Source organism: Episyrphus balteatus, chromosome 1, assembly GCF_945859705.1.
Source record: "Episyrphus balteatus chromosome 1, idEpiBalt1.1, whole genome shotgun sequence".
NCBI classification, from domain to species: domain Eukaryota; kingdom Metazoa; phylum Arthropoda; class Insecta; order Diptera; family Syrphidae; genus Episyrphus; species Episyrphus balteatus.
This window is the reverse complement of record NC_079134.1, coordinates 170,992,474-171,005,485: the sequence shown is the minus strand read 5'-3', so window position 1 is coordinate 171,005,485 and position 13,012 is coordinate 170,992,474. Positions and strand designations below refer to the sequence as shown.

Genomic DNA, 13,012 nt, shown 5'->3' with positions numbered 1-13,012 from the left:
TAATTCGACACCAAATGTACCAAAAAAACGAGTTTTTGTCCTTTTAATATTCAAATATTTCGAAAACGTCACGTGCCAGCGAAATTTTGAAAAGTATGGTTTGATTCAAGCTCAATTTCCCTTACCGACCAGTGGGTATTGGACGAATATATCGTCGGCGGAAAGCAAAATTGTTCTATATCCACTTTTTACTGAAAATGAGATAATGATGCAGTTTTACTAATTTGGGGGTGCTCTTCCCGAATTTGAAAAGCGTTTTTTTCTAAAAAAATTATTTCAGCAGATAACATAATTTAATGGGACATTGAACAATAAAAACAGGTAATTAGCCTTCTGAAAATGAGACCCGAATATTCTTGATTGTTCAAAGTCCCATAATATGTTGTTTTAAGTTCACTTTTTATTTAAGGAAAGTGCGTACTTTTATAGGAATTGTTCTATGTCCAATTTTGGATTTTTAAAAATATTAAAAAAATATTATGTATTTTCTAATGAAGTAAGTTTGTATGCTTTATTCAAAGGGAAAGAACAAACTTTATAAACAAAATAACTTGAGTTATCTTGAAAAAAAAAAAAACAGTTTATATATATCAGATTTTTTTTTAATCAATGCGGCTACCTTCAAAAAAGCCAAAAACCTCAAGAAAATAGAAATTCTTGATTTTTTGTATGTTTGTTTTGGTATGGAAATTTTGTTTTCAATTTTTTTTTTAAACATTAAAGCATAATTAGGTACAACGACCTAAAAAGTGAAAAAGTGGAAAATTTACAAAATTAAAAAAATTTTATTACTCCTTAGCGCTATTTGTTTTTGGAAAAAACTACAAAAATTGTTTTTTACCCCAAAAAATAATCTTCTGCATCTTAAAATTTTTTAATTTTGTGGTCCGAAAAACTGTCACAAAATGAGTTTGAAAAGTTTCACTTTTTTCCAAAAGTAGCCGTTGTAGTTATACCTTTATTCTGATAGGAAATCTAATTCTAAATTTCAATGCAATATCAATATTTTGCTTTATTTGTGCTTTGTACATTAAAAAAAAAACATTGAAGAGGTTTTTACACCCCTATCTTCTATTTCCATCCTCTCTTTTAATAGCACTAAAAATCTCCAATAAAATATTCTTTAAACGCAACTAAAATTTAAATCTTAAAAGAACTTGTTGAAAGTGGGCATTATTCCATCAAATAAAAAAAAAAATCTTTTTTCAACAAGTGTCAGCGTAATTTAATTTTGGCATCACTGTTCTTTGTTTTGACGTTTCCAATAATTTTTGTTGATAACAAAAAGTTATTTCGTATTTCATTTGTTTTATTATGGATTTTAACAAATATTACATTCTTATTAGTTTTTCTTAAATAAAAACTAGAAATTTCCAACTTCTGTGCCATAATTATGAATGATTTATCAACTCCAAAACCATTTGCTTGCAAAGCAAATGGTTGTGGTTTGAGTTTCACCAATGAAGACCATTTACAAGTCCATGAGAAAAAACATGAAATGATCTTAAATCTGGGATTGGAGCAAAAATCTGGAAATATTTTTGTTGGTAAGCAAATAATAAATAATAAAGAAACCCCTTCAATATTTTAACTTTGATTTGTTTGTATCTAAAAGCTGATCAAACACCAACTCCCACACGTTTGATCAAAAACTGTGAAGAAGTTGGTCTATTCGATGACCTTCGACATGTTAATCCTTTCGATGAAACATTTCGACGAGCTGTCGAACAAAAAACACAACCACTTTCTACGACAGAGGTTCAAAATGAAATAAGTTCCTCTTCACACGATTCATTGCACACTCCACAAGTGTTTCCAGTGACTGAGAGCACTGAAAGTGGAATTCCATGTCAGCGACTGCCAATAACACCTTCTGTAAAACCACTACCAACTCCCACCAATCTAACCAATGTGCAATCTTTATCAGAACCTCCGAAGGAGATTAAAACCTTACCCATGATTCTACCCAAACAAGTCAATAAACCACAAACAACAATCCAATTGATTCAACCCCAAGTTATAACTTTGAACTTTCCAACTCCAGTAATTAGCACAGTCCCAGTACAAACAGTCAAACCATTCATTCTTCCCAAATCAAATACAGAAACAAGTACAGCCAGTACAACTCTAGCTTCAGCTTTACCCATAAAAGAAAGACTCAAAGCTATTTTGAATTCAAATTCGAAAAGAAGTCTTTCCGAGAATAATAATTCTCGAGTGGTAACACCTCCAAAAAAAACTAAACCTAAACATACATTTGATGATGATTGTATGGTGAGAAGACGAGCTGCTGCCGAAAGATATCGCAATAAAATCAAAAAGGAACATGTTGATTTGAGAAAAAAGAATTCTGATTTGGCAACAGAGAATGCACAATTGAAGGAAATAATCAAACAACTTAGGCTGGACCTTGCTAGGCATCAAAATTGTTGTCCAGCTGCAAAAAGTATGACGATGAATGCACAATCAGAAATTCAAATTCCACCATCGACTGTGCGATTGGTTATGAGCATTCCCAAGTTGGTTATACAACCAACTGGACAGACTGTGATGCAAAATCCAGTTACGTTTGCAGTGGAAAAACTTTAATGTATTTGTGTTGAGTACATTTATTATTTAATTGATAAAAGAAGATAATTTAATTAAATGAAAATTATTGTCCAGGAATATTTTATCAAACAAAACTTGTCTGTATATAAAATTAGAATCAAATAAAATTTGAAATTATTGGTTAAGTTTGTTTTGTTAAGGGCCAATTTTTCAATAGTCAGATAAACCTCAGTTAGAGCTTATTCCTAGGAATACATTTTTTTTTTATATTGACATTTATTATTCTGATAGTTTAACTGACGATTGAAAAATCCGGGCTAAGTTTGTTTTTTTTTTTTGTCCAAAAATTAAGATTGTACAATGAGGGAACTCCTAAACTTAAAATTATTTTATACATTTAACAGGAATCTAGGAAATAATAATTTTTGGTTACTTTCCTTTTTAATACTTTAAAAAAGCAAAGAAAGCAGTAAGACACGTTTCAAATACAAATAAAAAGTGATTGAATAATTTGAACAAAAATCCAAAAATATTAACCAAAAAGTAAATATTATATGTTAAGCAGGCTTAACATATAATATTTATTCAAAGAAGGGACTAACTACTAATTAAACTATTTAACCCAAAAAGTATAAAAAAAGAAAATAAGTTTACTTTTTTTAAGTGAAAAATAGGGATCGCTTTAACTGTAAGAACTTTGAAAACTTTCCTTTATTAATGTCGTTTTCCAAAATTATGGGAGTGAATCACTCCTTTTTTGTGCAATTTTGGAATTTGTTCACAACGAAATAAAATAATAATACAATCTTTTAAATTCACTTTCATTGATTTTTTTATCAATACTTTATTGATTTTTTTAATAAATAAATATAATTTTATTCACAAAATAAATTAAAACAACCACCCAAGAATTTGACAAGTAGTCCATAAAGAAAAATGTAGAAGTATTGGTAATCACTCCGTCTTCTTCCTTTTTCTCGGCGCTGTTATGATCTCGATGTCGAGGGGATCATAACCTTCCCACGTTACTGCTTCACACTAGTGATCCGCCTGTGGGGTTCGCCGGGTTGACCTCAGAAATCGGCGGCAAGCCTCCCGGTTTTGTATTGTTCCGTTTCTGAGGCCAACTGAATGCTGGTGTTTTTGCATTTGCTTGTACCAGGAGTTTTTAGGCCTACCTTTCTTTTTATTTATTTATTGGTAATCACTCCGTCACTCCTAGAAAATTTCAAATTCAATCCTTTTTCAATTTTGGAATTTGAAATCACTCCTTTTGGGAGTGATTATATAGCTAGGAGTGACACTCCTTGAATTTTGGAAAACGACATAATTCTTAAAATATTTCGAAAAAAATTGATTTCAAACTAAAAATTAAAAACATTTTTTCAAACGATGACCCCCAACTAACGGCATATACATTTTTAGATTTTTTTTTTTTTTATTTGTAGGAACAGTTATTTAAAACAATAGTTTTTTTATTTTTAAATAAACTTTCAAAAACTTTTCAAAAAACCTTGGTATGCATGTTATGCTTAAGAAATTATTATTAGACACATAATAATAATAACTCGGTTTTGAAATTTGTTTTACATTTTAATATTTAGATTACTCAGACACTTTTGCGCAAAAATTTTCGTTGAAATCGGTTAAGTTATTCAGGAGAAAGTCGAAAATCAAGAAAACCATTCATGACTCAATTCTCAACACTTCATGTTAATTTTCGATAAAACAATTTGAAATTAAATTCAATTTTCAATACTTTTCAATTTTTTTTTGTAAGTTATTAATTAACTAATTCATGTGTCAATTTATTCTTACTTACTTATTACAGACCATATCCCAATTTCCATATTCTAGTGTGTTGATGCAACTTTTTCACTCCATCGGTGCTCTGTCATCTGAACGATGTATGATGTTGCGCCTGAGTGGCCCCAGCACGTAACTTGATACAATCGAGTGTGGTCGGGGCAATCGGGTATCGGCAGCATTTAATTTGTTTCAATCGAAAATGCTCGATTGATCCAAAATAGGTGCTACTATTGCTCGATTGTACAAAGTTACGTGCCAGCACCCCAGGACATTTCTTTTGAGATTTCAAAGGTCGTAATCATAAGAATATAAACGCAATGAAATTTTAAACCTGAACCACACTATGTTGATCAACACATTCCGAGAATTTTAAAAATTATGTCTGTAAGAAACCGTGAAAGCCTTAAAAGTTATGATGTTCCAATACATTGAATAGTTTAACTATTGCAAAGATTCTTAATTAATGTGTCGGCATACATTTAACGGAGTGTTGAAAATCTTATCATTAAAACTCGATGTGAATCAAATGATAGCAGATTATTTTTCCATCAGAAAAACATGAATGTTATGAGGCTAAGAACTAGAATTTTGACTTGTTGTATAATTGCCTTTTCTTCATTATATTTAATCTTTATGACCCACATGTTACAAATTCTCTTTTTATTTGCTATTCGTGAAGACTATTTCCTTTAAATCAAAACTGTAGTTAAATTTTTATTTCAAACAAATTTTATTAAAAAAATTATTTCAATATGCAGTTTATTTTACAAAAACAAAAATATTAAGCTAACAGAAAAAGGAACCTTAACTTTTGGTTCCTTTGACAACCGAGTCTTCATTAATTCAATAACAAATTCCATTTCTTTTGAACGTTTACTGACTCATATTAAGCATTGAAACATCAGCACTAGAATCGGCTACATGATATGACGTATCCAGAATATCTAGTTCATCTTCCATCATCATTTTCATTCGTTGTTTGTATCTTTATTTGTTTTTTTTTTTTTTTTTTAAGAAAACACGAAAAAGATATTAATTTAAAACAAAATTTTGATAAACCAATTAAACTTACATTTGACTATCGGGATTATTTTCCTGATTCCGGCATTTGTCTAGTTTCTTTTCAATTAATTTAACTCGATCTTTTGGAGGTACTTCAATAGTTTTCACCATGTAACGTATTTCTAGAATGGAAAAATCAATCAGAAAGTTTACTTAAGTTATAAAGACAAAGAATTTTACTTCGAACAGCTTCAATTAATGTAGGCAGTTTATCTCTGGCTGAATAGAAAAGACTTTCTGTAACATAACTATCTAGATTCTCCTGCTCTTTGCTGGCAGCATGGAGAACAGCTGCTAAGGCAATTTGCGAAGGTGCATACAACAAACAAGCGTCTGTGAGGAATGTCTTCTCAATAAACTCATCAATTCCTGGCCGAAGACGTTCTGGATTGTTCATTGAACAACGAGTCTAAATGTAAAAGTAACAAAAAAATAAATTAAAAGTAACAATTTGAAGATAAATTAAATATGAACCTTGCTCCATCAGATAAACATTTTATTTTATATACGATATTTGATTTATCATTTTTAGAAAATTCACCTTTTAAATTTGAAAAAAGTAAATTTCTTAAAACATTTACATAACATAAAAGCTATACGAACATTATATTGTTTCTAATAGGAGCATCTTGAAGTCGATTCGAAAGATTAGGAATATACAAACAACTTCTGTACGAAAACTGTGTTATAATTATTGTAACTAAATTTGGTTAAACCAATGGATTAAAATATTGGTTCAATAATGTTTTTATTATAAATAATTTATAGGAAAAGAATTTGAAAGCAAAGTATCCATGATTTTACTAATGTTTTCCTGACGAAAGACAATATCAATTATATCCAATATTCTGTTGATAAAATTTTTTGCTTTATTAATAATGACCAATAATTGAATTGGTCATTTCAAAAACCACTTAAGTACAACAATTTGAATTTTTCAGGAACTAATAAAAACTTTTTCATGCTCAAGCAAACGAATCTCGAAAGACTTTTTAAAGTTTAATTTAGTATTTGAGTTGTAAAATAACTGTCATATTTTATTAGAAATAATAACGAAAAAACGCGAAAAACTGTTTGGGACTTAAGTTGTTTTAGCAAGCAATAGCAAATGTGTTTTATAATTTAACCAATATACGTCCCTAGCGAGGTAATCCGTCGGAGCGGATTTTGTCCGACTTCATGCGAATCGGACAGTTTTTACCTGTCGGAAACACACCTCGAAGCATATTTCGTTAGAATCCGCTCCGACGGATTACTTCGCCAGGGCCGATAAGCTCTTTTACCAATTTTTTAATGGCTTATTATTGAAAATTATTCTTTAAAAAAAACTTATTTGCATGTCACATGTATTTATTTTACATGTTTCATTATTTTAAGGTCCATAATCATATTCTCCATCATTCTTATTTGGGTTCGGTCACCAACCGTTTCAACAAAAAGAAATCTGATCTATTTGTAATAATTCCTCTATATTTTTTGTGGCAAATATTATTCATTATTATTATTGAAACAATCAGAACGGTGCAAATTTTAAACAAAGCCAGATATAACTAACCTACTATCAAACACTGCATGCAAAAACCTATTATAGGTCGTTTCAAATCAAAAGTCCTGACTCTGAGTTTATTTTCTCCCTTCCAATAAAATTGAGAGCAAATAAACAAAAAACTCAATTTTATTGGCTCACTGCGACAAATCAACTCAAAAATAACAACAAATCATACTTGTTTGAATGAAAGAAATGCTAGAGAAAAAAATAAACAAACGAAAAATCTGAATTTGTTTATTAATGATTTCTATGGTGACGACTCCAAAATAATTGAATAATAAAAAAAAGATATTTACTGCCCAATTATACAAATGAAAAGATGGGAATAGAATTTTAATTTATGAATTGCTATTATATAAACTGGACATTTCTGGTTCATCTTCACCTAGTCCTATAACAATATCTCCGGCAAAGTTATCCCAACTGCCTTCAAATGATAAATAATTAAATAATTGTATGTTTTTTGTATTGCACGCGGATATGGAGTGATGCAAGCCCGGGAGACTTGCCTCCGCTTTCTGAGGCTAATCCAGTGAATCTCACAGACAGATCAATTAATTAAAATAGGGATATCAAGAACTGTTCATTATTTTATCGTAATTTAAGAAAAAGTTCAGCTGCCTCATAAATGCTTCCTTCCAGTAAGCGAATGAGTTTTTTTTTATTTTTGCTCAATTTTCCATGGGGCTTTTGATTTGAAACGACCTATAAGTCCTTGTACTTAAGTTGTTTTTGGAATAACCATTACAATTTGAAGGGGAAGGAATTTATTATCTTATCTGCTTTTTACCTATAGTACGCATTTACCTTTGAGGAACGATTGGTGATACTGTTGAGATAAACGATGAAGCGTTTTTAAAATTATATTTGAGGCTATGAGAACAATAGGGGCGTAAGCCATAAAATTCAGTTTTGAGCTATGAGAGATTTAAGAAACAGGGTTTTTTAAAACAATACTTTTTTGATTGCGATCTAGTTTTGAGTGTAGCTAGCTGCATAAATCTATTTTTTAATTCGCTTTTTTTTTAGCTTCACTTGCAACTTACTAACTAATTAGCTTACTAACAATAATTAATAAAATCTTGGAATTTGTTTTGACCCACTACCAATAATTTTATCGAACTGAAACTTGGAAAATATATGAAGCTTAGATGACTACATAATATTTTAGTGGTCCGGACCCCGGGGAGGTGCATTAGGGGGTCAAAACATCCCAAATCCATTTTAGCCTACTTCCAATTATCGTATCAAAATGAAACTTTGTACATTATATGAAGCTCACATGACTATTCAATATTTTAGTGGGGAGGGGCATAGGGGGTCGAAACACCCCTACTTTCAATCATGATAAGACTGAAAAGTAAAAAATATAATATATAGCTTTAAAAACTAAAAATACGCTTTTATCACATACTAAGAACTATTAAATAATTTAATTGAATTATTAGAAATGCTTAGATGTGTTTTAATTGAACAAAGCGTTTGGCGTTTGATCTAACCATTTCCAATAAGTCAATTAAATTATTTTATAGTTTTAAGTGCGTGATAAAAGTGTATTTTTAGTTTTTTAAACTATTTTATTTGTATTAAAATAGATAAATTAGAGACCCATTTTTATAAAAAATAATTTTTTTTAAGTGGGTTACGCCACTATTGTTCTTATAGCCTCATTTAGAGTTCGTAGTTACATTTTTTAAAATCACACCTATAGGCTACGAAGAAGATCAAATTATTTCAGTAAATTACCTTAATATCAATAAGAAAACCCTCAATTGGTCGATACGGATTATGAATGGTCAGATAATAGTTAAGTTGTTGCATGAGAAGTAATTCATTTGAAAGAATTATGTCCATAGCCTTGACACGATCACCTTTTATATTGCCAACAAATTGACCAATCGAAACATTGAATTCCTCCACTTTGCAAGATAAATACACACAAGTCGCTCTGAAATAAGAACTTTCTAAAACTAAATTATAGAGAAAATATTGAAAAACATACAAAATTTCTTTGGGATGAAAGTCCATAGGAGAATTCTTGAGGTAGAATCTTTTAAAGTAATGAAACGCTGTTCCAACGATGCACTTTGGCATTGGAGGCTCAAAACGCCGGCAGAAATCTTTCAAATGCAATTCATATTGCTTTAGGAGTAGTCGCTCTTCAGCTGGTGAAAGGAAGTAGGCTTCTTGTTGTTCTTCCTGTGAAGAGTAAACAATTTGGTTAACACGTTTTTTATTTCTTTGAAATTGTATTTTGTAACGAACAGTCAAAGTTGATCCATGGGTTTGGATAAATTTACGATTTTGATCTATCCGTCGATCATTTAAATCCTGCTCATTTGTAAATGTCCAATATTTCTTCTGAGAACTTAATGGAAACATGTTTATTTAATATTTTAATTTAAACTAAAAGGAATATTATTTAGATTTTATTTATGAAGGAAGAAATGTTTTTTTTCTGCGGAAACTTTTGATTTCAAGGAATGTTTTTTGTTTATGTGCCAGATTTGAAAAATCTGCGGCAAAAATCAAGATGACAGGCCAAATGACAGCTGTTTTATCTATAGGGTGGTTCATTTTTTGTTGTATTCTTAAAACCGGTTAGAGGGCGCATTCAAATGGTAATTTTGTAGCACATTTCAGGTAGCTATTGATTTTTCGTTTTCTATTCATGCCTAGTACGCAGATCGAGAAAAAAAAAAACAAATTTTGTCTCTATAATTTTAATCTCTACAAAACATTTTTTAATCCCGCGCAAAATTTTGAAGTTGGAAAAAATACCTAATGGCGTTTTCGATTGGCAGTCCGGAAGCGTCCGGAATCATTCTGAAAGCGTTTTATTCGTACAAAACTGAGAGTTTTGTGTGAATAAATTTTTTTCAGAATGATTCCGGACGCTTCCGGGCTGCCAATCGAAAACGCCATAAGTAAATTCTATCAATAGTTTTTTTCTTTTTTTTTTCAAATTAGCAGCCCTATTCTGGCAAACCTCACAAGCTATGAGGACCTCACAAGGTGAGCTGAATTTGATTTTGTGAGGTTTTAGGGTCACAAAAACTTTCGAATTTGTGATATGCTCTGAAGGAGGTCACAACTCACAAGTTGGATTTTTACTAGTAAGAAGTTTGTGAGAAATAAATAAATTGTGAGGTTTTTGTGACTTGTAGGGTTTGCCAGAATAGGGGGGTTAATTTCGTTCAAGATTTCGTTAACGAGCTTTTAGCCTGGTACGCAGCTCGCGCTAAATTTTAGCTTCCATACAAATTATCGATAACTTGTAATGGGAATTTTATCTCGGCTAAAATTTCGTTTCGCTTCAGCTGCGTACTAGGCTTTAAGTCTGGTACGCAGACCGAGCTAAATTTTAGCCAAGCTAAAACTCCCATACAAGTTATCGATAATTTGTATGGGATCCATTTTAGCTCAGATAAGTCGTGATGAAAAGCAGGATCTCATGTAGTTGTTGTAATACGTGTTAATAAATGATCTATATGGATCAAATGGGATAATAAAAAACGGGTAATGATATAAGACCATTTGCATCGACCCGTGAAGTACCCCTATTAATTTCTCACGATGAAAATATGTTTTAAAATTTAAAAAAAATTTAAAATTTTTGAAATAAAAACATATATCGTCGGTGAAACCAGAAAAGTGTGTAAAGGCTTTTCCACACCGGAGGGTATGCGGTAGCGGTACGGGTAGCGGTAACGATATTTGTATGAAAAAAGTTCCACATATGAACGTTGATATGTCAGTTTGGAATTTTTTTCATACAAGTACCGTTACCTCTACCCGTACCGCTACCGCATACCCTCCGGTGTGGCCAAGCCTTAAGCCTGGTACGCTGCTCGCGCTAAATTTTAGCTCCCATACAAATTATCGATAACTTTTAGCCGAGATAAAATGGATCCCATACAAGTTATCGATAACTTGTATGGGAATTTTATCTCAGCTAAAATTTTGCGCGAGCAGCGTACCAGGCTTTAACTCAAAATTTTCTGAAAATTAGATTTGAATGCCTTCTGTTAGACAAACCTGATATCTACCCTTCCTTAAGCCTGGTACGCTGCTCGCGCTAAATTTTAGCTCCCATACAAATTATCGAAAATTTTTAGCCGAGCTAAAATGGATCCCATACAAACTATCGATAACTTGTATGGGAGTTTTATCTCCGCTAAAATTTAGCGCGAGCAGCGTACCAGGCTTAGTTAGAAAATGAAAACTCATTCAAATGCCTTCAAAACGATTTTGTTTTTTTGCTCTAGCCTGGTACGCTGCTCGCGCTAAATTTTAGTCGAGATAAAATTCCCATACAAGTTATCGATAATTTGTATGGGACTCATTTTATCTCGGCTAAAAATTTTCGATAATTTGTATGGGAGCTAAAATTTAGCGCGAGTAGCCTACCAGGCTTCTCCTATAAAATTTGCTAAAAAGGAGGGAGTTACACACTTTTCTGGTTTCACCGACGATATCATTCCTGGATGAATTAATTTTACACCCTACACTACCAACAACAAAATATTACAGGAATGTCAAAACACAACGAAAAATCTAACGAAACCGGCTATTTGATGATAATGTAGTTCACCGAACAACGTCATTTTTCTTCATTTTCTTTTTTTTTTATTTTATTTCGTCTCAAGTTCTCGAAGAAGGTGTGTGTTCTACTCATTGCTCATCTCCATTATCTTTGCCAAGAAAAATTTCACAACATAAAAAACCTTTTGTTTTTAATTTCTTTGCCAAAAATATCCGGCAACTCATCATCTGTTTTTTTTTTTTTCATTTGTTTACTTTTCTTAACACAGGTTTTAATCATCAAAACAGAATAAAAGATGTTTGCATTTAATCGTACCTCATCTCGTTTATATCCAACTTGCATGCAGTAAGTACCTCTACTCCAAAAAAGCACATTTACAAAAAAAAACCTGTAAATTGAAAATTTCTCTAAAAAAAAGTAATTACCGATAAGATTGTATATTTTTTTAAATCAAAGTGATTATTTGTGTTGTTTTCCATTCTCCAATTTTGTTGAGAGATTACGCAATAAACTTTTTTATATTGGAGAATTTTCCAGTTAGTCCAATATCCAATTGATCACCAATGTTTGACTAATTTATAGATTCGCCAAAATGTCCCAATTGGGTGACCTTGGAAGTGGAGCTGGCAAAGGAGGTGGCGGTGGTGGATCCATCCGCGAAGCTGGCGGTTCATTTGGCAAATTGGAAGCAGCCAGGGAAGAAGAATATTTCTACAAGAAGGTAAATACCCTTTTTACAATGAAAGAAATTTGATTTAAATTTTCAATCGAACATTTAGCAAAGACAACAACTTGAAAAATTGAAGAACGACCAAATTCATCAGGCCGAATTCCATCACCAACAAATCAAGGAACACGAAGAGGCTATTGAACGCCATAAGAAATTCCTTGAGAATGTCTCCTCATCAAAGTAAATGGACTCTACACTCGTAACTGCACTGAAAAAAAAAAGCGGCTGCCATTCTTCCAATAATATAAAGTCCAGCGGCAGAAAAACACCTTAAAAACAGCTTAGCTTGGCCTTAAGAACAACAAATCGAAGTTTTCTTAAAAAATATTTTTATATAAAACTTTTTCAATGTTTTTTGTCTTAATTTTATCTTTTTTTGCAAAAATTGCACTTATTCCAATGAAATGAAAAAAAAAAAAATAAATAATAATAAATAAAGTTTATACGCTTGTATTAAAAATAAAACAAAAATGGATTCTTAATTGCATGAAGATGAAGTCATTTTGCTTCGTATTTAATTTATTATTCTTTGTCTGTTTGAAATGGGATAATTTCACTGCAGTCAATTGTGAAATTGTTCCAAGTTATTGATCTATTTTTGGAAGAGCCAACAGGCATTCGTTATTCAAACAATGTTGTCTGTTTAAATCCATGGCGCTTTTTCGTAAACACTGATTGCGTCAGTTTGTTTTGTTTTGTTTTTTTTTTCCTTATTTCGTTGTTTCATATTTATTTTGAAATGAATTCCGGACGAGATGATAAACAA

At 31.3% G+C, this 13,012-nt stretch overlaps 3 protein-coding genes across 3 annotated transcripts; 2 read left to right on the top strand and 1 right to left on the bottom strand.

Moving 5' to 3' along the window:
• The first annotated feature begins 1,272 nt into the window (after positions 1 to 1,272).
• On the top strand, positions 1,273 to 2,726 carry LOC129921180 (cyclic AMP-dependent transcription factor ATF-2). The gene is made up of 2 exons (XM_056002887.1): positions 1,273 to 1,547; positions 1,616 to 2,726. Exons 1-2 carry the CDS (start codon positions 1,394 to 1,396, stop codon positions 2,587 to 2,589), a joined length of 1,128 nt encoding a protein of 375 aa, XP_055858862.1. The 5' UTR covers positions 1,273 to 1,393; the 3' UTR covers positions 2,590 to 2,726.
• Positions 2,727 to 5,070: 2,344 nt separating this feature from the next.
• On the bottom strand, positions 5,071 to 9,483 carry LOC129907222 (cyclin-H). Its single transcript, XM_055983323.1, has 6 exons — positions 9,236 to 9,483; positions 8,973 to 9,169; positions 8,717 to 8,918; positions 5,602 to 5,830; positions 5,432 to 5,543; positions 5,071 to 5,344 (listed from the first exon to the last, which is right to left on the bottom strand). Exons 1-6 carry the CDS (start codon positions 9,350 to 9,352, stop codon positions 5,233 to 5,235), a joined length of 969 nt encoding a protein of 322 aa, XP_055839298.1. The 5' UTR covers positions 9,353 to 9,483; the 3' UTR covers positions 5,071 to 5,232.
• A 2,094-nt stretch (positions 9,484 to 11,577) lies between these two features.
• Positions 11,578 to 12,512, top strand: LOC129907226 (ATPase inhibitor mai-2, mitochondrial). Its single transcript, XM_055983327.1, has 4 exons — positions 11,578 to 11,631; positions 11,785 to 11,861; positions 12,099 to 12,237; positions 12,296 to 12,512. Exons 2-4 carry the CDS (start codon positions 11,812 to 11,814, stop codon positions 12,428 to 12,430), a joined length of 324 nt encoding a protein of 107 aa, XP_055839302.1. The 5' UTR covers positions 11,578 to 11,631; positions 11,785 to 11,811; the 3' UTR covers positions 12,431 to 12,512.
• Positions 12,513 to 13,012: the final 500 nt, after the last annotated feature.

Bases quoted from the DNA above. Each gene is read 5' to 3' on its own strand.
- LOC129921180 (XM_056002887.1), top strand. From the start codon at position 1,394: ATGAATGATTTATCAACTCCAAAACCATTTGCTTGCAAAGCAAATGGT. The intron at 1,548-1,615 runs GTAAGCAAATAA...TGTATCTAAAAG, and splicing joins ATCTGGAAATATTTTTGTTG to CTGATCAAACACCAACTCCC.
- LOC129907222 (XM_055983323.1), bottom strand. From the start codon at position 9,352: ATGTTTCCATTAAGTTCTCAGAAGAAATATTGGACATTTACAAATGAG. The intron at 9,170-9,235 runs GTTCGTTACAAA...TACTCTTCACAG, and splicing joins CCCATGGATCAACTTTGACT to GAAGAACAACAAGAAGCCTA. The intron at 5,544-5,601 runs GTAAAATTCTTT...TTTCCATTCTAG, and splicing joins ATTAATTGAAGCTGTTCGAA to AAATACGTTACATGGTGAAA.
- LOC129907226 (XM_055983327.1), top strand. From the start codon at position 11,812: ATGTTTGCATTTAATCGTACCTCATCTCGTTTATATCCAACTTGCATG. The intron at 11,862-12,098 runs GTAAGTACCTCT...ACTAATTTATAG, and splicing joins TTATATCCAACTTGCATGCA to ATTCGCCAAAATGTCCCAAT. The intron at 12,238-12,295 runs GTAAATACCCTT...TCGAACATTTAG, and splicing joins AAGAATATTTCTACAAGAAG to CAAAGACAACAACTTGAAAA.